This window comes from Sphaerodactylus townsendi, linkage group LG10 (assembly GCF_021028975.2).
Source record: "Sphaerodactylus townsendi isolate TG3544 linkage group LG10, MPM_Stown_v2.3, whole genome shotgun sequence".
In the NCBI taxonomy this organism is placed as follows: domain Eukaryota; kingdom Metazoa; phylum Chordata; class Lepidosauria; order Squamata; family Sphaerodactylidae; genus Sphaerodactylus; species Sphaerodactylus townsendi.
In genome coordinates, this window is record NC_059434.1 from 48,003,324 (window position 1) to 48,026,085 (window position 22,762).

Here is a 22,762-nt window from a genome sequence, read left to right on the forward strand (position 1 = left end):
GCGGCTCCCGGCGTATTGCCCTTTCTGCAGGAGAGAGAGACAAGCGGCGCCTGGCAATGCTGGGCGCTTGCTGGGCCGCTGCCTCCAACGGGACGTGGATTCTCTTCCGGGCCAGCTCAGGCGGGCCGCCAATGGGAGCGTGGGATCGCCTGAGCTGGGATTCCTCCCTCCTGCAGGGAGAAGCGCCCAGCTCCAGGCCAGGGCCGACTAACAGGGAGCTTGTGGAATCCTCCTGCGAAATGGCAGCAGTGACAGCCTGAGCTGGGCGCTGCTTTCCTGCAGGAGAAGCGGCGCCCAGCTCAGGCCGGCCGCTGCTGCTCGCTTTTCTGCAGGAGAAGCCCAGCTCAGGCCGGGTCGCTGCTGCGGGCTCCCCGTTCCAACGGGAAGCTTGAGGGATCAAAGAGGCGCCCAGCTCAGGCCGGGCCGCTGCTGCGTGCTCCCCGTTCGAACGGGGAGCGCATAGGTTGGAGTGGAGAGAAAAGTGGCGCTGGCTCATGGATTCTTCAAGCAACACACTATAGTTGTTTGATACAAAGCGTAAAGGTAAAAAAACAAAATACACAGTGTTATCTTCATTTTAAATGTCAAAAAGTATTTGCGGCTCCGTGGGTTTTCTTTCCCGTGGAAAATGGGTCCAAATGGCTCTTTGAATGTGAAAGGTTCCTGATCCCTGGTGTAGCCTGTAGTCCTTACTTAGCCATGTGATTTGATAGTGGTTTGATGCTTCCCTCAACAATTATTTATGAAGAATGTGTCGTGCAATGGTACAAAGTAACACAAAATCGGAGCGCCAGGATCGATGCCCTGCAACACAACGGAGGAATATCGATTGCATGATCTCGCAGGTGGTCTGTGTGCAAGTTCTGCATTTACCGCTCAGGGATCTTTTTTATTATATACGGATCCTAGCAAACCCTTTGCTATAAACAGCGACATTTCTGTACACAGTAGCCAAACAAATTCAAATGACATAGTAGAGTCCGACCAAGGAAGGGCAGCAGTGGCTTCGCCTCCTTTCTGCCCATGCGCACATCGTGGTTTTGGGCTTATTTGTGCAATACGCAAGCGGAGAGAGGAGGTGAGTGGTAGCTCCGGTGACAGCCGAAGCATTTAGGTCACCAGACTGCTTGGGGAGCCTTTTTCTGCAGGGCTCATGCAATCCATGCCGCCTGACCCTGATCCCTTTACATTTCTCGCGATGATTCCTTTTCTCCTCGCCCTTCTGTAAAATGGCGGCATTAAGTTTTGGTTGCAGGTTGCGAGGTCTTCGTTGAGCCGGCGGCTGCTGATCCCGCTCGGAAACATCGCCGAGGTGACTGACCAGGCTGGTGGACGTCCTATTGTTTTCTGTTGTTGTTGGTTTAATGCACGCTGTTCCACTTCTGCTCCTGGGCTGTGTGTCGTGGTTTCCACATAGATGCTGTATCTCAAGGGGGCAGGAACTAGTCGTACAGGGATGTGGCTGCATGCCCCTGCCTTTCATGAGATGCATGCAGCCACAGCCCTCTACGGCTGGCCCCTCCCCCCTCCATGAGATGCATGCAGCCACAGCCCTGTGCGGCTGGCTGGCTCCGTCCCCCATGAGATGCATGCAAGCACTGCCCTGTACGGCTGCCCCCGGCCTCTATGAGATGCATGCAGGAAACCAGGACACACCGCCCAGGAGTAGAAGTGGAATAGTGTGCAAAGCAAACCGGGAAAGCAAACCGATGGGGCCACTCAGGCAAGGACGAGGCAGTAGCGGCGGGAAGGAAGTAATGGTGCTGGATGCTGTGCCCACCTGGTTGCATCCTCTCTTGCTGGCCTCCCGCCCTGCGTCGTCCAGTTTTTCCCGGTGGGGGCCCTAATAGCTACTCCGTCCCGATTGCTCTCAGTATCTAACTGATTAGTACCATTCCCTCTGCCACTCTTGCATCCTAAATATTGGACATTTTGGGAGCATGACGTAGTAGGATAAAAAACAACAACCGTGCAAACGTTTGGCATCCTGCTATACTGGCAGTGTGGTTTGTAGAAGAAATACCTGCTTTGTAGCTGAGGTTGTCAACATCCTTGACCAGGTGTGTTCCCTAGCACACCCATTGCAGTGGGACTTAATCCAAACTAGCGGACAAGAGACTAAAACAATGAATACATCTATTGTTTTTTGTTGATAATATGTAATGATTGCAACTTCTATCTATGCCTCCTATATCAGTTCCATTCCAGGGATGACCTGTGTTTCCTCTCCCTCCATATTAAACAGGCAGGAAATGCAAATGTTGCAATATCTTTCACACCCCTGTCAGTGTCCAGTATTGTGAAAGGAACCTCTACTGTCCCATTTCCATTAATACTGTCATTGTCCAATTACTGAGTTAGCATAAATTACCTAATGTTATTATATGTTATTATTGCTTTATTATTTTGCCACTCCCTATGGCAATTTTCAATAACAAATTCCTGTAATATATTGTAATGATTAAATTACCATTCCCTTTTGGTGAACTTCTATCACAGTGATAGGTAATCTGTGCCACTAAAAGTTCTTATAATGCAAAGTCTTACAACCAATGAAGGTTACTGGGGTACAACAGAATGAGCCAAGGGCCATGAAAATTAAACAGAAGAGTCTCTAGTACAAAGCGTCAACTTTCTTTTTTAAAGCCCTACTACAATAAAGGAATTACTTCAGATGTGAATGTGATACATTTAATAAATATTATTAAAAGTGTTTTACTCATGGAGTGATTCTTCTGGAATAATTTGGTTGGGTTTTCTCATAAAGTTGCCTTGATGATATATGTGTTCTGCAAATGCACCATTTGTTTTTCTATCATAAGAAGCAAGAGTCTTGCTTCTTTTTGGCTTATAGCGCTAAATTGGGATTCATACAAACAGGAAGTATATGGCACAGAAGAGCCCTTGTCAAACAACACTGGTAGAGACTCCCATCCCCAATCTGTAATGCAGAACCAACATGCAACCAACATCTAAATTGCTACAGCTGCATTCTTAGATTTCCATTCTTGTTTGCTGAGGTTTTATTTTGATAGAGGATTGTTGATTTTGTGTGTGTGTTTTACAAAAACTGATGGTGGTAAGTTCTGTCAAGTCACAGATCACTCAAGGCATCCCTGTAGAGATTTCAAGCCCAGACATATTAAGAGGTGGTTTGCCATTGCCTGCCTCTACATAGACTGAGAAAGTTCTTTTTTAATATTACAAAATAACATGGAATTAAAATCCAACATAATATATCAATTCATATCAATGAGCTGAGAATGTTCCGAGAGACTTGTGACTGGCCCAAGGTCACCCAGTAGACTTCATGTGGAAGAACAGGAAATCCAACCCAGTTCCCCAGATTAGAATCCACTGCTCTTAACTGCTGCTGCATACTGGCTCGCAAAAACTAACGTATATATTTCTGTAGTGGGTAGATTGGATTTTAAATCAATATAGTTATTAATTTTTAGCTCTCTCACCTTATAACAAATTTGCGTGTATGTTTGTTTTGGCAGGAGAACGTGCAGTTTAATTCCTTACAAAATGCCCAACAGTCGATCTCAGCGTAGGCACAAAACTGGTCAAGAAGCTAGGCGACGTGAATTAGTATCCAGATCTTTGCAAAGTGTTCAGCATTGTTTGGCGGATCAGGATTTTGGAACAGCATATGCACACTATCTATTGGTACTAAATTTAGCCCCTGAGCTAAAAAAGGATGTGAAGGTGAGGGGTGATCAGTCCTTTTCTTTCTCATAGACTGAAAATGACAATCCTGTATGATCCATATCTGTTTACTAACAAGATGCTTTTATTTGCATGAATAATTCAGTTATCTGAATTTACTACACTATTATTCAATTAATTATTGAGTTATATGGCTTTCCTTCAGGAAACCTTTCAGTTTACCCTTTTTAAATGGGCAGAAGAGCTGGATTCTCTTGCACGAATTCAAGATTTATTTGACTGTTATGAACATGCCCTGGAATTGTTTCCCGATGATGAAGTCATATGCAACAGCATGGGAGAGCATCTCTTCAGGTTTGTGTTGATTTGCTTTTTAACACAGTGGCTCTCACATCTTTTTATGCATGAACCATCATGTAGATGCTCTGGGAAGTATTTAATGTTTATTTAAAACTTTTCTATCCTGCTTCTCTCCTGAAGGATTGGGAGAGAGATTACAATGAAAACAAAAACTAGAGAACAAAATTAAAGCATACAAATCAGAATAGAGCTACAAATAAGACTCTGTAGAGCACAACCTGTGCCAACCTGTATTACAAGCCCTTTAAAATAGTCCAGTCTTGCAGTAGGACCAGAAAACCATCAAAGTGGGGAGCCACCCCCACAAGTCCAGGAACTCCATTCCACATTACTGCCACTAGACACTAAAAGTTGTAGCTTAGCTGAAACCCAAATTTGGATAAAGCATGGTATTCAAATAATGCCTTAATTGATAGAATGTAAATTGTTGCTGGCTATTATACAGGAAGAGGTTGTCTTGCAAATGTGAGGACCACAGGCCATAAAGAGTTTTAAGGTAGGAACTAACTCTTTAAATTACAGGTAGCAACAAACAGGTAACCACAAAATAGGTACATATGCATATTTTTACTGGTTCCAACTCTCAGTCAAGCCATGGCATTTTCATCAGCTAAAGTCTTCAAGTATATCCTTACATAGAGCATCACAGTGATCTCATTGCAGTGTTGCTGTGGCATGGATGAGAATGGTCAGGTCAGATGAGTGACTGGCAGTGGGGGCGCTCACACAGTCCCTATTGCTGGATGACCCAAACAGTGAATGACATTGTTTTTAATGCTTTGGATATTTAACTTTGGATTTTATCCTTCTTATTGATTGCATCCTCTTTTTCTTTCTAGAATGGGTTTTAGAGATGAAGCAGCCGCATATTTCCATAAAGCTGTGAAATTAAACCCTGACTTTCCTGATGCAAAGGAGAACTTTTATCGTGTTGCCAACTGGGTAGTAGAACGGTGGCACTTCATCATGCTTAATGACACCAACAGAAATTTGTTGTACCAGAAAGCAATCCAGAACGCTGTTCATTCAGGGTATAGAAGTGTTCTTGATATCGGAACTGGAACTGGAATTCTTAGGTTTGTTGCAAATTTGCAAGTGGAATTACTAATAACAATATTTTTAAAAGTTGTTTTGTTACTGAATTGTATTGATGAGTCTTTTAGATGAATATTCTTTCCACCTTGACTTTCCTGGAAAGCAGTGGATCATACCAGGATGGGGAGGGACTTTATGCCTTCCATGCTGGGAAGCAGTGTTTGCTCTTTTATTCCTTTGTTTTGACAGTCATACTGCTGTTCACAGCTACTGGGGTGCAGAGGATTTGTGCTTCACAGTAGACGAGGTTGGCCACAAAAGAAAGAAAAGAATAGGCTGAAGGGCTAAACAAGCCACATATCCTGTTCAAGATCTGCCAGTCATTGTTTATTCTGTTATAAGCCAAATAACAATGGCTTATAATTGCTGTTTTACAAGACTTACCTAATTAATTATTCATTTCCTTGCTACCTACATTTTACTGTTCCGCATTTCCATTGCGCAACAGCACATGCATTTAAGAATGCCGTTCAAATACTAAAACTTATATAGCAGTAAAATGTATATTTAAAACTGTTAAAATAAAATGTTGCCTGAAAAAGTTTCTCTGATTTCTGTTGAACTGTCCTTTTTTTCAGCATGTTCGCCAAAACAGCTGGAGCATCTTCTGTCTATGCCTGTGAGTTGTCAAAAACGATGTATGAATTGGCTCGAGAGGTGCTAGTTGCAAATGGCTTGGATGGAGATATCAGACTTCTTCATGTGAAGTCTCCTGACCTAGAAATTCCAAAGCACATACCTGAAAGGTAACTTTTTATGTTTAATGTGAGATCTTATTATTTAAGTCAGTTAAGTTGCCTACAAAGGTCTCTCTGTTCTTTGGATGGAACCTCCTGGTGATCCCCAGCCCTAAGGACATCAGACTGGCCTCAACCCAGCCTTTCCAACCTGGTGGTACTGTCTGTCTACTGACACCAGGGCCCTGCAGAACCTTGTCCCGTTTCACAAGACCTGTAAGGCAGAGGTGTTTTACCAGGCTTTTGTCGAGGCCATCCATCAATTCTCTAGCCTCCCAACTACACACCATCAATGGTCTATTGGACTATTATTATTTATACTAATATATGTGCCATCTATATAGCACACCTTCCTTACTTACTATAGCACACCTTTCCTTACTATTATTTCTGGGTTGAAGGGTATTTATCGCCATCTATGTTAGGGAAAGAAATGGGACTGTCTATTATATTCTAATTGTTGATCTTATGTATTGTTTTAACTTATTGTAAGTTGCCCTAAGCCTAGCTGTGACCAGGGATGAGTGCGGTATAGGTTTAATATAGATGGATGGATGATGGATGGATAGATGGATTCTTTCCCAACTTTACACAACCTGCAAGGCTAGTTGTAACATTTTTTTAAATGCACTTTTTCATGTTTTCTGTTAGAATGTATTTGTAAATTTAATTCTCATTACTACCGTCACTATTAGCAATTACTATTTAAATAATTTGCATATCATTATAGTCATTTATATTGCAATAATTTGCATATACTCTTCCTTGTATTCGTTCAATCCTAAGAAATAATTCCCTAAGGGATGGAACATGAGTTGACGAAACACTTCCAACCAATTGGCGCATAGGACTCACTTCCAGCTGTGGCTGTGAGTCCTATGTGGTGATTGGTTGGAAATGCACCCCTCGTAGCCCGACCACCCCCCCCCACCTGCCTTCCCCCACGACCGAGGAGTACAAAGGTAGAACAGACTAACTACCTTGCCATGCACAAGGTGAGAAGGAAGTGGATCATATGAGCAAACTCTGAGTTGCTTTAAGTTTGTTCACAAGCTTAGTGTTGCATAATAGAAGCATTCAAATTATATTGCATAACATTTTAATATAGAAATATTGTATGGTGATGCTGTGCCAAATCCCTGCTTCAGATTTTATAATGCTCTTTATCATGTAATGCTAAAGCAGATTTACAGCTGAACATTAATAAGATAAAAGTAATGACTACTGGAGAATTACACAGCTGTAAGGTTGACAATAAAGGTATTGAAATAATTAAAGAGTTTCTATTCCTTGGCTCCATCTTCAACCAAAAGGGAGAATGCAACCAAGAAACCAGATGGAAATTGAGACTAGGAAGGGCAGGCAAGAAGGAGTCAGAAAAGATTAAGTATAAGGATGTGTGACAGGATCAAAATAATTCACACCATAGCATTCCCCATTATTATGTATGGATGTGAAAGTTGGACAATGAAGAGAGTAGGCAGGAGGAAAGTTGATTCATTTGAAATTTGGTTTTGGAGGAGGGTTTTATAGATACCATGGACTGCCAAAAAGACAAATGAGTGGGTTCTACATTAAATCAAACCTGAACTGTCCCTTGAATCTAAAGTGACCAAACTGAGGCTATTGGTCATGTTATGAGAAGACAAGAGTCACTGGAAAAGACAGTAATGTTAGGAAAAGTTGAAGGCATCAGGAAAAGAAGACTCAGCATGCGACGTATTGACTCAATCAAGGAAGCCATGACCATCAGTTTGCAAGGCCTAAGGAAGACTATTAACAATCAGACATGTGGGAGATAACCAGTGGTGGGATTCAGCAGGTTCGCACCACTTCGGCAGAACCAGTCGTTAAAATGGTGCTTGTAAACAACCAGTTGTTCAATTATTTGAATCCCACCACCGGAACGGGTTGCTAAGTTATTTGAATCTCACCACTGGAGGTAACTAATTCGTAGTATCGGCATAAGTCAGAAATGTCTTGATGTCATGAGACCCACCAGAGCCGTAGCTAGACCAGAGTGCGCCCGGTGCACACTCTGGCTTTTGTGCCACCCCACAGCGCCCCCCCTGCGCCCCCCACCCCACTTACTTTTAGGAAAGGAGCAGGACGGAGAAGAAGCCCGGAAGCCTGCCCCATTCCTAAAAGTAAGTGGGGTGGTGCGCCGCAGGAGGGGGGTGCCGCAGGGGGGGCCGTGAGTGGGAGGGGGGATTTTTCCACCCCCCAGTGATGAACTGGTTCGCCAGGTGTGTCGCGCAACCCCCGCCCCCTGGTGGCTTTGCCACTGACACCCACACGTGCACACATCACCATTTAATAGCGCAACACATTCCATTCCATATTTTCTTTTTATAACTCTGTTCATTTTGAACTTTCAATAGAGTTTCTCTGGTTATCACTGAGACTGTCGATTCGGGCTTGTTTGGAGAAGGAATTGTGGAGAGCTTGATTCATGCTTGGGAGCACTTGCTTTTACCTCCAAAGGTAAGCATATCAGAAAGTCTGAGATCTGATTCAAAAGTTCTTTTCGCAGTGTGGCTTCTGCCAAAAATTTCAGCCGCATTGCTGTGAGTGTTACTAGGCATTCCTCCATTTATTACTGTGTAAAGGCTAACTACTTCATCAACAGTGGACTGATTTGTGTATTTAAAATATATTTCTATGCTACTTTTTAACCCAGTTCTAAAAGCAGCTCACACAATATTGATAAATTATAGCAATAAAATCATTAATCTGACAACCATCTTGATTAACATAAGAAATGAGAAGTAAACAACAGCAGCAGGATTAAGCAGCTATGGTCATGACAGCAAGACCTGAGGCAGCAGTCTTGGGAGAGCAAAACCAGCTTCACTGAATGACTAAGTTGAGTTTTAACAGGGAGTGAGTTCCACAGGCCGCACACCACAACAAAGAAAGTCCTGTCATGAGTTGAGTTTAGCATGATTGCACTCCCCAAACTGGTCTTCTGGATCACACAGGAAGTTTATCTTATTTATTTAAAGAAGTATGTCTCTCCTTTCTACCAGTATTGGCCCTGGAGGCAGGGAGGGAGTCTTTCCTTGCCAGAGCTTCAGTTCCCCAAGGCAAATAGCATTGGCATTATTATTTTTCATACAATTCAGCAGACTCACATGGGAAGAAAATTTAATTAATTTATTTAAAATAAGTATGCTCAGTCTCTCTTCTAGTTGTAAATAAGGTAGTTTCACTTTATATATTCTTTCAGTTTTGTTGAGTACCTGCCAAGCAGTTGCAGTATTTGGTGGAAACTACTTCAGAGGGGATATTTCATCCTAACTTTAGCAACTTGGAACTATCTTCTGTTGCTATCTTCTGTTGCTGTTGCTACTCCCAAAGTGAAATGACTAGAAAACAAAGAAAAATTTCATTCCCCCACCCCGCCCTGAAATCCTGACCCACAACTGTGCTCATGTCCTGTGCAGTTTGAAGACATTTTAGGTTCTCTTAGCTTTTTCGGGATTGTTTCGGAATTGTTGTCAGGTTTAAAATTAGCGTGTACAACAGGAACCCATAAATAATGTGTCATGTACGCTAACGCAAGTATGCAATTAGATGCTCATCAGACATGGAGTTACTAGACTTGCTTCAGGGTTGACAACATTCCTGGCTCTGCAGAGTTTTTTCAGGTCAGAAAGACAGTCTTAGAACTATTATGGTTTTCTTCTTGATGTAAAAACTGGGAAAGTAACTGGACCTCTACTGTTTTTAACACAGAAGGAGCAAGTGAAATGTTTAGGGGGAATAGAAAAATGCGTGGATTTGGACAAAAGTATGTGATGATAGACTAGACTCTTTTCAGATATCACAAATAAACACAAAAATGTAAGTGAATGAGCCTCAAATCCTTGGGCTCACCTTATTCCTTCCTCTTCCCTTTTGCCTACAGTGTCATTATCAAAACCTGCCTAGTTTAGTTGTGACATCTAAATTAAGGCACTTTTATTTGGATGTGTTGTATCTCTGTATTAAACAAAGGATTTGGAGTATCAAGGGGAAAAATAGAACAGGTGACCCAGTTCAGATACCCGGAGTTAAGGTTTCGTTACTGTCTTTAACAAAACAAATCAGAGAAGATTACAAAACAGTAGATACCATTTTGTGTCTTTTGTCTGTTTTGCAGCCAATTGGTGGAGAAGTTGGTGTCCAAAACTATGGTAGAGTTATACCTGCAGGAGCTACTATATGGGGGATGGCAGTAGAATGCAAAGAGATACGCAGACACCACAGGTATGTTTGTGCTTCCTGATCTAAATTGAAGTAAGCCTTTTTGAATTTTGGAGGTGTTTTTATAGAATAGAATTTCATTTGCTTTCTGGGTTAGATTTTATACCCAAACTCAGCAATACCCAACAGTCTTGCAAGCATAAATGCATATCATTATGCATGTAAATTGAAGGGATTCTATTACACCTGAACTCTGCACTAAAATTCAGAAAAAAACAATCAGCATTTTTAAGCCTAACTTAGGATTTTGCCACTGTTAGTTATGTCTGTAGTTATTGCTCCGAAGAGGCATAGAAAGGAAATGAAATACACAAGCCAGTGTCAAATGAGTTCATGAATACAAATAGATTATATTAATGTGTGTGTTTGTATTCATTTGTATGTTTACAAGTGTTATCAAATTGCAAGTTCTGCTCTATGAGAGGACTTCCATAGTTTTTTTTTTGTTTTTGTTTTGGAAGTATGTGATATAAAAGATTTTGGAAGCACTATTTGTCAAAAATGTCAAGTAATTTAATTGGAGCACCTGCTTTTTTGTTTTTGAGGACAGTTTTTGTGGCTCCTCTTCTCCGTTTCTGTAGTGACTTCTTCCCAATCTGAAAAAAGCCCTTTTCTCTAACTGGAGACCTGTATAAGAAAAAAAAATCAGTTTCCATATATAGTTTTGATACTTGCTCGTAGGTTTTCCCCCCAAAAAGCCTTCTTAACAAAATACACATGCATACTTTAGCCATTCAAAAGAGGTCACCAATGTAGCGCCAAGTGTTTCTAGAATGTGCGTGGGACCAGTGGACTTTTAGTCATTTTTTAGTGATTAGCCATTGGAGATTTGATTGACTGCAGATTTTTTTAAAAATTCTTCAGCAACTGAAGGCTAACTGTGTATCTGCCAGAAATTATTTGTAAACAGTATGTTAATTTTGAAAGACATCCTGTTAATCAAAACTTCTGCCTGAAATGTTAAAGCGTTATTATTATATTTTTGCATAATCTCACTCCCTGACATTATGAGGTTGGCTCCATCTGCTGGGGCAGCCATTTTGAGGTTGCATCCACCATTCTGTGTAAGAATTCCAAAGGCGCCAGCAAGCTTTAAAAGGTTGAGAATCCTGCCATAGAGTACTTGAGTGGCAATCCCATGTATATTCACTGGAGAGTAAATCCCATTTATTTCAGAATGGCTTTTCTGAGAAATGTGTATAATTGCACTGTTAATCTGATAGAATGGTTTGTACCTATTTTACAGTATTTCACCCTTCAGAGAGTGGTTACTCTCACAGCCCCTCATAAATGTATTTAATCCAATTATGCCATATGTGTAGTAAAGTCCAGATAACAGCAAAATTAATGCACCTCTACTATTTTGGGGTCAAGGATTACATAATCAAATTAAAATTTGGGGTGACAGAAGTATATCACATATCTACTACTTTGTGTAATCTGATCTTTCAAATTTTCTGAAATTATATATAAGATAGGGGACTTGACACATTTTCTCCAGCTGGCCAATGGGAGTTCAGGAGTTCAGGATGCACAGGGCTTTGGTCCCTCTACGTCTTGCACAATAATTGGCGAAGGGTTCGTTGTCAATTCATTCGAACCCTTAGCCCCGTGGTGGCGAACCTTTGGCACGGTTCCCATCATCCCCTGCCAGCATGGCCAATTGTAGGGGCTGATGGGAATTGTAGTCCATAACATCTGGAGTGCCAAAGGTTCGCCACCACTGCCTTAGCCAATGACATTTCCCCACTTCTGTGAGAGCCTGTCCGTTAGTTTTTAAGAGGCATTTTTAATTCATCAAGATTTGTGGATTAAATCTAGTAAATATTTTTGTTAAATGTGGTATATTCTCTTACCTGATTGATTTAATGATACAAATTTAATTTTTATGTAGATTTTTGTAATTTTTTTTCTTCTAACTGCCTTGGAGATGTGACTTTTAAAAAAACTAATCAGACTTCTACCAGACTTTCCTTAATATGTCAAGAAAGAAGAACTAATGTTTATATAGGAACTGATTACAGTATTGTGTTCATTTATCCTGGAAAAGCGCATTATCATGACTTGTCTTATCAGACCTAATTCTCTTTGCTTTTTCAGAGTGGGTGTAAAAGAAATTGCTGGTGTCTGTTTGCCTGATGTTTTGGAGTTCCACAGTCCAACATACACTCCTGTAAACTCAGATGAAACTGTAGAACCTTATACCACCGAAAAACTTAGTAGAATACCTGGTGGCTACAAACCCCTTACAGACCATTTTCAAGTTTTAACAGTGGATTTTAACAATCTGCAGGTAATTCTTAGTTCATTGAATGCTGGAAATCTTGTAAAAATCTTTTCAAAAAGAAAAGAAGATACCAAACTAAGGTTTATCTGGATATCTGTTTCTTCTTTATAGTATGTACATATTGCTTGGTATGTCCTTGCCATGTTCTCGTATAGAACCTTGTTATCACCTCAAAGACTACTTTTCCCTTAGCTTCTTCATATGTAAATAAGCTGCACATCTGACATTTAGAATTAACCAGCAAAATTACTAGGGGATGGAAAAGTAGAAGATGAAGGTGTCGTATGAAAAATGAAAACAAAGAAAGCCATGTAACAACCAAGAATATTCTGTAAATTTGCAGCGGTTTTAATTACCAAAGGGGAGAGGTATTATTTAAAAAAGCTTTTATGATATAGTCTAAAAGCCTATTTTTTCTTTTGGGCACAGACTATATTGGATATGATGAGCTGTAGCCGACTGCATTTGTCCCTGAGCCAGTCTTGCTTATGCCCTCTGAAAGTGTAACACAGTTTGTCCCTTATTTCTTGACCTTGGGGGAAATGTTGCAAGCAAAATCTTAAAATACATCATGGAAAATTATTTTAAGCCTCAGAGTAGAAATTGTCATGGTCTGAATCAATAATGTCCCCCTTGTCCATCTTTTCTGATATTGGAGAAGGATAACTGGAATAAGACAGGACTTTTTGTACTTAAATAGAAATAATACTGTAATAAGGTATTGTATGTTCAGTCAGAATTTGTTAATGCATCTTTGCCCAACTGTGCAAGGGGCATGGACTGTTGCTGAATTTGGGGGGAAATTCAGGCATGACCAAAGAGAAGCAGGTAAGAATTAAACATGGCTTCTTGACCAGTGTGGGAAGGTGCCTTATGACACGAGGTCTAAGAGACTAGCTGTTTCACTTTGGACTTCAAAAGTGTTCAGTATTTGACACTTGCATTTCATGGAGCCATTTCTTGGTATAGTGGGGGAAGAACTTCCACCATTGGAGAACACCTAGAGAAAGAGAAGAAAAACATCAGTAGTACCGTATGTGGGAAAGGGCAGCCAGAGTTGCTGAACATAATATTTCCTGCTTTCTTTCCATAGGAAGGATTTTATTATATCAGAGAAGCAATCAAAATACCTCGTTGTACTTGCAATAGTGAAGGCAACCAAACATGAAATAAATTCCTGTTAATTGAAAAGAAACAACTGTGATACAGATCTGTTTTAGGACAAAGATAGATAAGTTTTCTCTGCATTTTTCAATATTGGTTAGGAGTTAAAAAGCTTTGCATCTCATAAGCCGTCTAAGATCAACATACCTCTTGTTAAAGAAGGAATCCTGGATGCCATCATAGTCTGGTTTACACTACAGCTTGATGATGAACATTCACTTTCTACAAGTCCAAGTGAGGAAACGTGCTGGGAACAAGCAGTCTACCCTGTTCAGGGCCTTGTTGGTATGTTTTTGGGATTTTAAAAAAGTTATTAAATACATTCTGTTTTAACCCATTTGTTTTAGCAGGTTCAAGAGTATGATGACAAAACATGCAGTGCAATTAATGAGCAAAAACCATTATTATTCCCAGCATTGATTTTTATTGTCTAGAAAGACCAATGAGTCATTCACGCTATGAAGTCCACACATTATGGAAATGCCATTTGATTACATGAGCCAATGAATGAGCACATTTCTGTTAAATAAATCAGGCAGAATTAAGTCATAGAAGCAGTAAGAGGCGGAGGTAATGCCACCTATATAGCATAAGGTTCTGAGTTCCCAGTTACAAAATATTACAATATTACCATATGAAGTAGGTTGGGCTGAGAATATGTGCCTGGGCCAGTCACCCAAGTGAGAGGGAGATTTGAACTTGGTCTCCCAGATCCTAGTCTGACATCCAACCACTACCCACTGACTCTTGTGGAGTGACTGCTGCTGAACAGTAGCCAGGCCTGATCAGACATACTGATTGGGTGGTTAACTACTGGTTACCTTAGATCCTCTGAACCAGAGCACAGTAACAATCATGACATGGATTTTCTGAGCCTCAGATTTCAACCAGTAGCCCCCTGAGACCTTCAAAATGTTCTTACTGGGTTTGTGGGGGCTACATGGACACACTGCTGAACAGCCTAAGGGCTGCAGTTAGGAAAGGGAAAAAGGACGTGTTGCTCTTCCTCCCTCACCCCTTTCGATAGAGGTGCTTCTACTGGCATAATTTCATTAATGTGTGAGCAGTTCTCACCTGTTTTACCCTCAACACTTTAGCCCCATGCCCTGCCCCCATATCTTTTTGTCACTGTGAGTCCTCCAACTCCCAACACCAATTTTGGAGGAATCACAGAGATGCAAAAAGTCAGGAAAGAACAGCATGCCACTCACTCTTAATGGGATGCTGCCTGCTAAAAGGTTGTTTCTACAGTTGAAGCATGTGCAACATTGTCTTTGTCAAGATCGTTTTCAGCTGTGCTCTCCAATTCAAAGGAAACAGTTGGGCACACTTTTCACCCAGTCATCGAAAGCTGCTTGGCACATAGTTCTAGAAGCTCAAGGAAGCTGCACAAATGGGTTGCACTCCCTTTTTCTACACCTCTGCATTAAAAGCAAAAGCCACTGAGAGCAATGAATATTTTAGGCAGGTAACTTGAGGAACAGCAGTGAACTCAAAAATTATTAATGCATTTCATGTTTCATCCTTTTGTAATTTAAGATTACTCTGTGAAATCTGGAGATTCTGTGATGATGGAAATATCCTGCCAGGACTGCTATCTAAGGCTCCAAGATGTTTCTCTTGTGACTTCAGACAATGGGATGGATGTAGAAAGAAACTTCCAGGAAAAAAACAGCGAGGCTGAACTCTGCAGTGCTCTGGCTGGTCTTCAAACAGCAAACAAACTGGAAAGGGTCAGGCAGGATTGCATGTTAGAATCCACTGAAATTGCTTTGCTCAACAACCTGTCCTATCATGAGTGTTTCAAAATTGCAATAAGCAACGTGCTGTCAACACTGAGCCTCCGTGAACAATCACAATCCATGGATGTCAACAGCGATAGCAATGAGCTTCATCCTGAAAAGATCCAAAATAAGAATCTTGAATCTTTTGACCCTTTGTATGTGTTGGATGTATCAGAGGGGTTTTCCATATTGCCACTAATTGCAGGCAAATTTGGGCCAGTGAAAGTGTACAGCTCGGTTGAAAAAGATCAGCATCAAAAAGCTCTAGTTCTTCTGTCAGAAGCCAACAGATTTCCTAAGGAAACATTAGAGTTTTGGCTAGGCCACCTCCAAGATGAAAATATGGTGTTACAGAGGCCTAAATCAGACAAACTGTGGAGTATTATAATTTTGGATGTCATAGAGACTTCTGGTCTAATTCAACAGGATGTGATGGAAAAGGCAGCAATATCTAGGTACTGTGTGGAACAAAAGTTTTCTGCATTGTATATACTGTACAGTTCATTAACAAAATCTTTGACATATAACCAAATGCAACATAATTTGGAGTGAAAGCTAGTCTATTGTAAATGTATTTATCCGTGAATCCATAAATAATTACCTTTTTAAAATTTAAAAGGATGTTGTAGGATTTCAAATTTTATCTTGAAGCATATTGTGTTTGCATCAAAGTGATGATGATTGTTCCTAACAGAATCCTAGTTGTTGCTCTACGGCCCAATGTGCATAGAATGCTTACCTTGGAGCTCTTAGCTGTGCAGTGGAGGTGAAGCAAGGTGGTCTCCTTGCTTTTCTCTGTTCATGAGGAGGCAGCCTTATGCCTGCCCGGCAGCTGCTTGATGAAGTCTCAACGTGCCTCTGCTTTTCTTGATTCTCTTAACACTGCCCATCACCTCCTTTTTAAAGACACAGATCTCATCACACATAATTGCAAGATAAAGGGTTCTGTTAAAGCCCTTTTAATTGCAGTTATATTGATATATCTGCGATTGTAGTTTTATTGATATTCAAGCCCATCCCAAAAATGATTCCCCCCCCCCCCCCCCCAAAATATGAAAGAAGCTAAGCAATTATCTGGACCTCAAGAAGGAGATTGTGTGCTGGATCCTCCTCCCTTCCCCTCCACTCTCTCTCTCTCTCTCTTCCTGCTGCTGTTACAGGAGAAGACAGAGGCCTGTTTTAAAACAGAGGCTTGTTTGAAATAAAGATACACTCATAGGGTGAGCAGGAGAGCGGGGGAGATGGGGTGGAGTCAAAAGGAGGCTCTCCTCTTACCAGAGACATAGCAAGGGGGAAAAGCACCCAGTGCACTGGTGTGTCCTCTGCCCTTGCCCTGCCATGCCCCCACAGGGGTATGCACCTGGTGCGTCCCCCCTCTCCTGCTCCCTTGAGCTACACCTCTAGCTCGTACTGTTCCTTGCAATTTTTATTTAGAGAAGCAGGAAGGAGCTGGCTACATAGAAGGTGGGGCAAGGGTGAAGGCTTGGGCGGCAATGCGAGAGAGTGGGAAAAGTGGAGCTGGATAGGCTGGCTGTGGGTGGAGGGAAGATGTCTGGGGCAAAGCTGCGGTCACTGGCAAATTTGCCCACTCTGGTGGCAAAGCAGATTAAAAGTCATGCTAGTGGTGGTCTCACTTGCCACAGAGAGAATGGAAAGTGAAATTGAGACTTGAGGAAATGCACCCATACAAGAAATCTTGCTCATTCGCCCCCATTGTGCAGCAGACACTTTGTGCATAATTGGACAGTGTTAAGTATTTAAAAATGAAACACTTCTGTTTGACACTCTACATTTTGGAGATTGGCTTCAGGATCATGAGAATATTATGAAAAGTATTGTTTTTGTTATTAACAATTCTGTGTGTATATGCATGTGTATATTTTTCATTTATAGGTGTTTGCTTCATTCTGGAGGGAAGATTTTCCCACAGCATGTGAAGATGTATGGAATGCTTGTGGAATCACAGTCTTTAGTACTTGAGACTGCAGTTCAAGGGAAAGATCCCACACTTGGTTTCAACATTGCCCCATTCATTAACCAATTCAAGGTAGTAACAAGTGGCATGTGCAAGTTTATATTACCATATCTTGAGCAAAATGTATTGTCCCCAAAACCAATCATAAGAAAAAGCCACAGTGTTTCATTTTATTGAAAATTCAATGCAGAGAACAGTAGAATTTGCATTTGTACACACTCTCACCCTCTCTCACATATATTCACACATAGAGACACCAAGATCTTTGTCATATGACAGATCTCACCCCTACCACGTTAGCACTGAGCGTTTCAGTGCATTTGAAAGTGGTATGAAGAGATCTATTGAAAAGTCAAAAGCCCCACAGAGTTGGGTCCAAAGAACTGCAAGTAGAGAAGGCCTCTTACAACAGATCTTTCCACCTTCCTCTGTTTTCTGCAGTCTCCACTTAACTTAAAAACTGTTCATGAAGGTTGGGGGACTCTCAGCTTAGGATACCTGCAGTATATCCTAAAAGATACACTCAGAGAGAAATCCAGGGAAATTGTGGACAGCCACCCTTTTGCACTAGAGCAACTTTGGTTCTAACACAAGGGCCTTTAGGGAAGGCACAGTTTTTGGGTGTGTTAATTTTCTGCTGTAACAGTTCTTTGGCCTATACAGAGTATTCCAGTCTAGCCCCTCTGATTTCGGTGGGGTTTCTGTGCAGGCATGAAAATAGATGGTGGTACTTGTGTGATTGATTCTGTCCAAGGCTGTTAGATCATCAAATTGTTAAATAAAGAAAATAATTTCTATGGAAGTAACTGGAGTAAATTTTGAGATTGCAGCTTTGAGGCAGCTTGGACAATCAGCAGAGGGAATGGAGTGAGGACTGCAAAGAAAAGGAGGAGGCAAGAGACTGCTTCACTTGCAGGTTTTTCTTTAAATCTCTTACCATCTTGCAAATCAGGATGGTGTAGGAATACAGTACAGTAGAGGATAATAGCTTACTTGCCATCCACACAAATTCTCAAGCCTTCAGAACAATGCGACCTGATCAGGCAGGAGCAGCAGAGCTCAACTTTGGAAAAGAAATCTCAACTTTGGAAAAAATGATGATTCCAGAACTTAGTATGTTTTATTTTAGGTGCCTTTTCGTGTCTTCTTGGATCTGTCCACACTACCATATGTACCTTTGAGCAAATCAGTGGAATTGCTGCGAGTGGATCTCATGAATCCTTATTTGAATGAGTCCAGAAGAGAAGTTAAGGTAAATTTGATAAATATAGTATGAATAGATCCTGTAAAGTCCTATTTATTACCCTGTTAAGTTGTTATATTGCATTTACATAATTTCGGGGAATTGAGCATGTTCTTATACTTTAGCCATTAAGATACAATGTCTATCAGTTAAACTTCCCCTGTTTAAAAGCAGGTACCAGTCAATCTTATTAGCTTATGCTTTTAATTTGGTCAGTTATTTCTAGCATGATGCACTTACCATTTTTACAGCAAGAATAACCTTATAGCAGTTCTGGTTTGGATAACCAACAAGAATCAGTGGGACCAGTATTATTCATTTTCTCAAACAAAATTATAAATAGTACAGAGTTGTCTTTCCTCACAAGGGGAAAAAGTCCCCAAAACAGCATTTATGTGTGTCTGCTTCTTTCCCATAATTTCCCCCTTTGTTGGGGGGTGACTTCACTTTAAGATGAGCCTGCTAAATTGCCAACGAACAGCATACTCCTTCTGGGCCCTCCTACACCCAGTGCAACCCCAACCATCATTGGAAAACAAATTACATAATTTCCATAGTTCCATGAGCCCCAGGTAACCAGCCCTCCCTCTTTCAGTAGTCCTTCAGGTATGCCTATGTTATGTAGAACATTCTAAATAAAACTGAGATTGTTTGTACTTAATATTGAGCACATTGTTGCTGTGAATGTGACCCTTGTCATCCATAAAGGAAGCCACTGCCCTCAGTTTTCAAGACCTGAGCAAGGCTGTTAATGATAGGAGGTTTTGGAGGACATTCATTCATAGAATTGACATGAGTCAGAAGCAACTTGACAGCACTTAACACACACACGTACCAGAGTACCCTTCGGGGCAGGGCGGTATATAGATCCAATAATAAAATAAAAAATAAATAGAATGGCTCATGGGCTAGGGTAGAATGTTGCTGCAACTATAGCAGAGTGTTCTCAGCAATCATGCATGGTCTATGGCCCTTCCCTCAGTTTAAGAGAATATGGAAGAGCCTAGATATAATGGTAGTTTTGGAGAAGCAAAATGGGAACATTAAAGCTGCAGTGGGAACAGTATAGAAGCAAAGTACTATACTTCTGAAGTTGACAATTTTGCCAATTGGTGAATTCACAGCTTGACGTTTCACTGTAATTGTTCTCCTTAGGAAAGCTCCAGTTTGAAGTATCAATTAAAATCATCCTTTTCTGCTTTGGAGGAAAAATTGTATTGATGCATAACATTTTTTTGTAGGTACAGATTTGTAAATCAGGCCAAGTAACTGGCATTCCATTCTGGTATCATGTGCATCTAGAAGAAGATACATATTTGGATACATCAAGCGAGTCCTCCCATTGGAAGCAGGCTGCTGTCGTGTTAGATGAGCCGATTCCAGTTCGTCAGGGAGATGAACTTGTGCTCAGTGTTCAGTATCACAAAAGTAATGTCAGCATTACAGTGAGGCTGTAAGCCCTTAATGGTTGCAGTTGGTTTTTACTATGTGTAACTGAAAGAGAAGTTATTAATTTTAATAACTACTATGTACAAATAAACAGTTTTGTATAAAAATATTCTTTTGTCTGTTTTACAGTCCTATACTTAGAGGAAGCTATGGTGTAATGAAATACAACTTCTTTGATTACTTAATTTCTATTCAAAACTTCCCATAATTTGAAGTCTTTATATTTTTGAAGTCTATATTTTTACTAAAAATTCCTTTCTCCCTGCAAGATTGGCAATCTTCATATGAAATATATAAAAATACAAGATACGTATCTACTTAAAGAAAACTAGAATAAAAAACTACCCGGAACACAATTAAAAGAGTAACATGATGAGTTATGAACATACAATACCACTGTGGTTATCGTGTGTGGTACTGAGATTAAGCAGGTGGCAACCTGAGAGGGTCTGCCCAGTCATGGCACCAGAATTCTGGAACTTTCTCCACCCCAGGAGATTCAGCTGTCTACTCTGTTGCCATCTTCTGCCATTAGGTAAGATTTGTTTTGTTTGATGTTCCCTTTGTGATCCCCCCTTTCTGTCCTATGTTGTAATTGTTTTGGGGATACACGTCTATTATAGTTTTGGTTTTAATTGTTATTAACTGTTTTTGTTTAAATGGTTTTTGTCATTGTCACTGGTAACCAAGATCATATTAATTCATGCCATAGTATTTCCCATTACTATGCATGGGTGTGAAAGTGAGTTAGTGAAGAAAACTGACAGGAGAAAAGATTGTTTTGAAATGTGCTGGATGAGAGTTTTGCGGATGTGGACAGCCCCCCCCCCCCCCGTGGATGGTAGATCAAATCAAGTTTGAACTCTCTCTAGAGGCAAAAAAGACGAAACTGAGGCTATCATTCTTTGGTCACATGAGAAGACTCACTGGAAAAGACACATACCCAAAATTTAAAAGCCAAAAGATAGTAGGGTGAATAGGAAGAAGCCAGAAAGCGGACTGGATATTTCACTTTGCTAGCAATGCCCCAGGTCCACAGGTGTGGATAATAGCCCCCACATGGTCTAAAGATGCGTAGTGTTCAGAGCAAAGCTCTGGGTCGAAGGAGTAGTTTTCTGAAGACCCTTTGAATGGGACAGGTGGTGAATCAACCTAAATTCCCCTGGAGCCTTTTTGAGCACCACCTCCAAGGGGTACACCTGCAGGTTACTCAATATGGACTCTGGAAAGGGGCCTACAACTTTACCCGCTGCACATTCCCTCTTAACCTTAGTGGCCACTACGTCTCACAAGTCCTTGCCAGATTTTAAATTGCTGCAGTCCGTGGAAATATGCACATCAGAAAAAGGGATACAAAACCCGACTGAGCCCATGCCATAGGTTGTTAGCAGCAGAGAGGTTCCGGTAAGACTGTAGGAAAGAAAAAGGGGGTAGCCAAATGGAACTTGCCGCAAGTTGCCATAGCCTGCCATTGGGGACGTTACTTGGAGATGGTGATGGAATTGCTGGATGTGCCCTTTCTGGCATTCCCAAACTTGATGGGCTGGGCACCTGAAAGGGCTGCCCAGCTCCACCATTCCTCCTGCACAGGATCCACAAATGGGAACAGAAACAGCTCTTGTATTAGTGGTCAAATCTGCATTTTGACCTGCGACTAGACTTTTCCAATACACCCGCCAAGAACCCACATGCCTCAGGGGGAACCTGGTACACTTACATGTAGCTTGGTGCATAATGAGGCGTTAGGTCTACTACATCCATGGTGTTTAGTGAGTTAGGAAAAAAGAAAAAAGTGGAAATATTAAAATGGTATAGAACACCAAAACAACTAGCCTACATGATAAAAAGCGATCTTAGTTCAAAAATGCTTTGGCACTGTGGGAGACCAAGAGGCATGCTATTATAGCCGCATATGTGGATAGAATGTTCAGAAGTAAAAAAATTTTGGACAACTGTATTAATATATATCGAGAAACTGGTGAAGATAAAGATTGATTTAAATAATGACTTAATGTTTATGGGAGTAATGGAAGACAGAAGGGTGGAAAAACAATATAGTTATATATACAAAATAATGATTAAAAGCAGCCCATGCAAACACAATAGCCTTGGGCTGGAAAGAAAAGAAAAATGGACAATTCAGAAAATGGATTGCAGAATATATTTGGGAACAAGTGACATTGGATATTTTCGATATACTAACCAAAAATAAGACGTGGCAAGACAAACAGAATGAAATTTTGAAAATATGGATAATATACGTGGACTGGATGAAAGAAGTTCGAGTCATCGAAGAAAAATGGGAGAAGAGGCTACAAAGAATGAACTTACTGCTGTTTGTGTGAAAAAACTAAGAAGAAGCAATGGGGGGGGGTGGGAGAAAAGGGGGAAAATGTATTGTTTGAAAATGTATGAAGAAAGAAATTATTATCATAAATTGTAAAATTCAAATGATACAATAAATTTTTTTTTTTTAAAAAAAACTATCCATGTTTAGTCATGGATCAAATCCTAGCAGGCCATTTCTTTGTGGGAGGTGCTTTTATGAAAGGATTCATTGTAATCAATACCTGCTGCATCTCCTGTAATGTTGCGAGTCTTCAGCGCATTGTGAAGTAAAAGTCCGGGGTGAAATCCAAAGAGAGGTAATGGCCTGCCTCACGTGGCATATGCTCACTGGCCCTGCCTCTGCCCAGCCAACCTCACACTCCACGCCAGCCAGGCTGTAACAGCAGGTGCTCAGGGACC

At 40.9% G+C, this 22,762-nt stretch overlaps 1 protein-coding gene across 3 annotated transcripts; it reads left to right on the forward strand.

Annotated features, from left to right (window-relative positions):
- Positions 1-341: 341 nt before the first annotated feature.
- On the forward strand, positions 342-20,121 carry PRMT9 (protein arginine methyltransferase 9). 3 transcript variants are annotated; one of them, XM_048509712.1, is made up of 13 exons: positions 342-543; positions 3,504-3,711; positions 3,878-4,026; positions 4,872-5,108; positions 5,706-5,873; positions 8,246-8,348; positions 10,009-10,115; positions 12,213-12,405; positions 13,665-13,848; positions 15,103-15,802; positions 17,241-17,394; positions 18,452-18,574; positions 19,807-20,121. In XM_048509712.1, the coding sequence occupies exons 2-13, from the start codon at positions 3,532-3,534 to the stop codon at positions 20,020-20,022; spliced, it is 2,514 nt and encodes an 837-aa protein (XP_048365669.1). In that variant the 5' UTR covers positions 342-543; positions 3,504-3,531; the 3' UTR covers positions 20,023-20,121. The 3 variants fall into 3 exon arrangements, with proteins under 3 accessions (XP_048365669.1, XP_048365670.1, XP_048365668.1); XM_048509713.1 differs by lacking the exon at positions 342-543 and adding an exon at positions 985-1,078; XM_048509711.1 differs by lacking the exon at positions 342-543 and adding an exon at positions 1,089-1,312.
- Positions 20,122-22,762: the final 2,641 nt, after the last annotated feature.

Bases quoted from the DNA above. Each gene is read 5' to 3' on its own strand.
- PRMT9 (XM_048509712.1), top strand. From the start codon at position 3,532: ATGCCCAACAGTCGATCTCAGCGTAGGCACAAAACTGGTCAAGAAGCT. The intron at 5,874-8,245 runs GTAACTTTTTAT...AACTTTCAATAG, and splicing joins CCAAAGCACATACCTGAAAG to AGTTTCTCTGGTTATCACTG. The intron at 12,406-13,664 runs GTAATTCTTAGT...AATATTGGTTAG, and splicing joins TGGATTTTAACAATCTGCAG to GAGTTAAAAAGCTTTGCATC.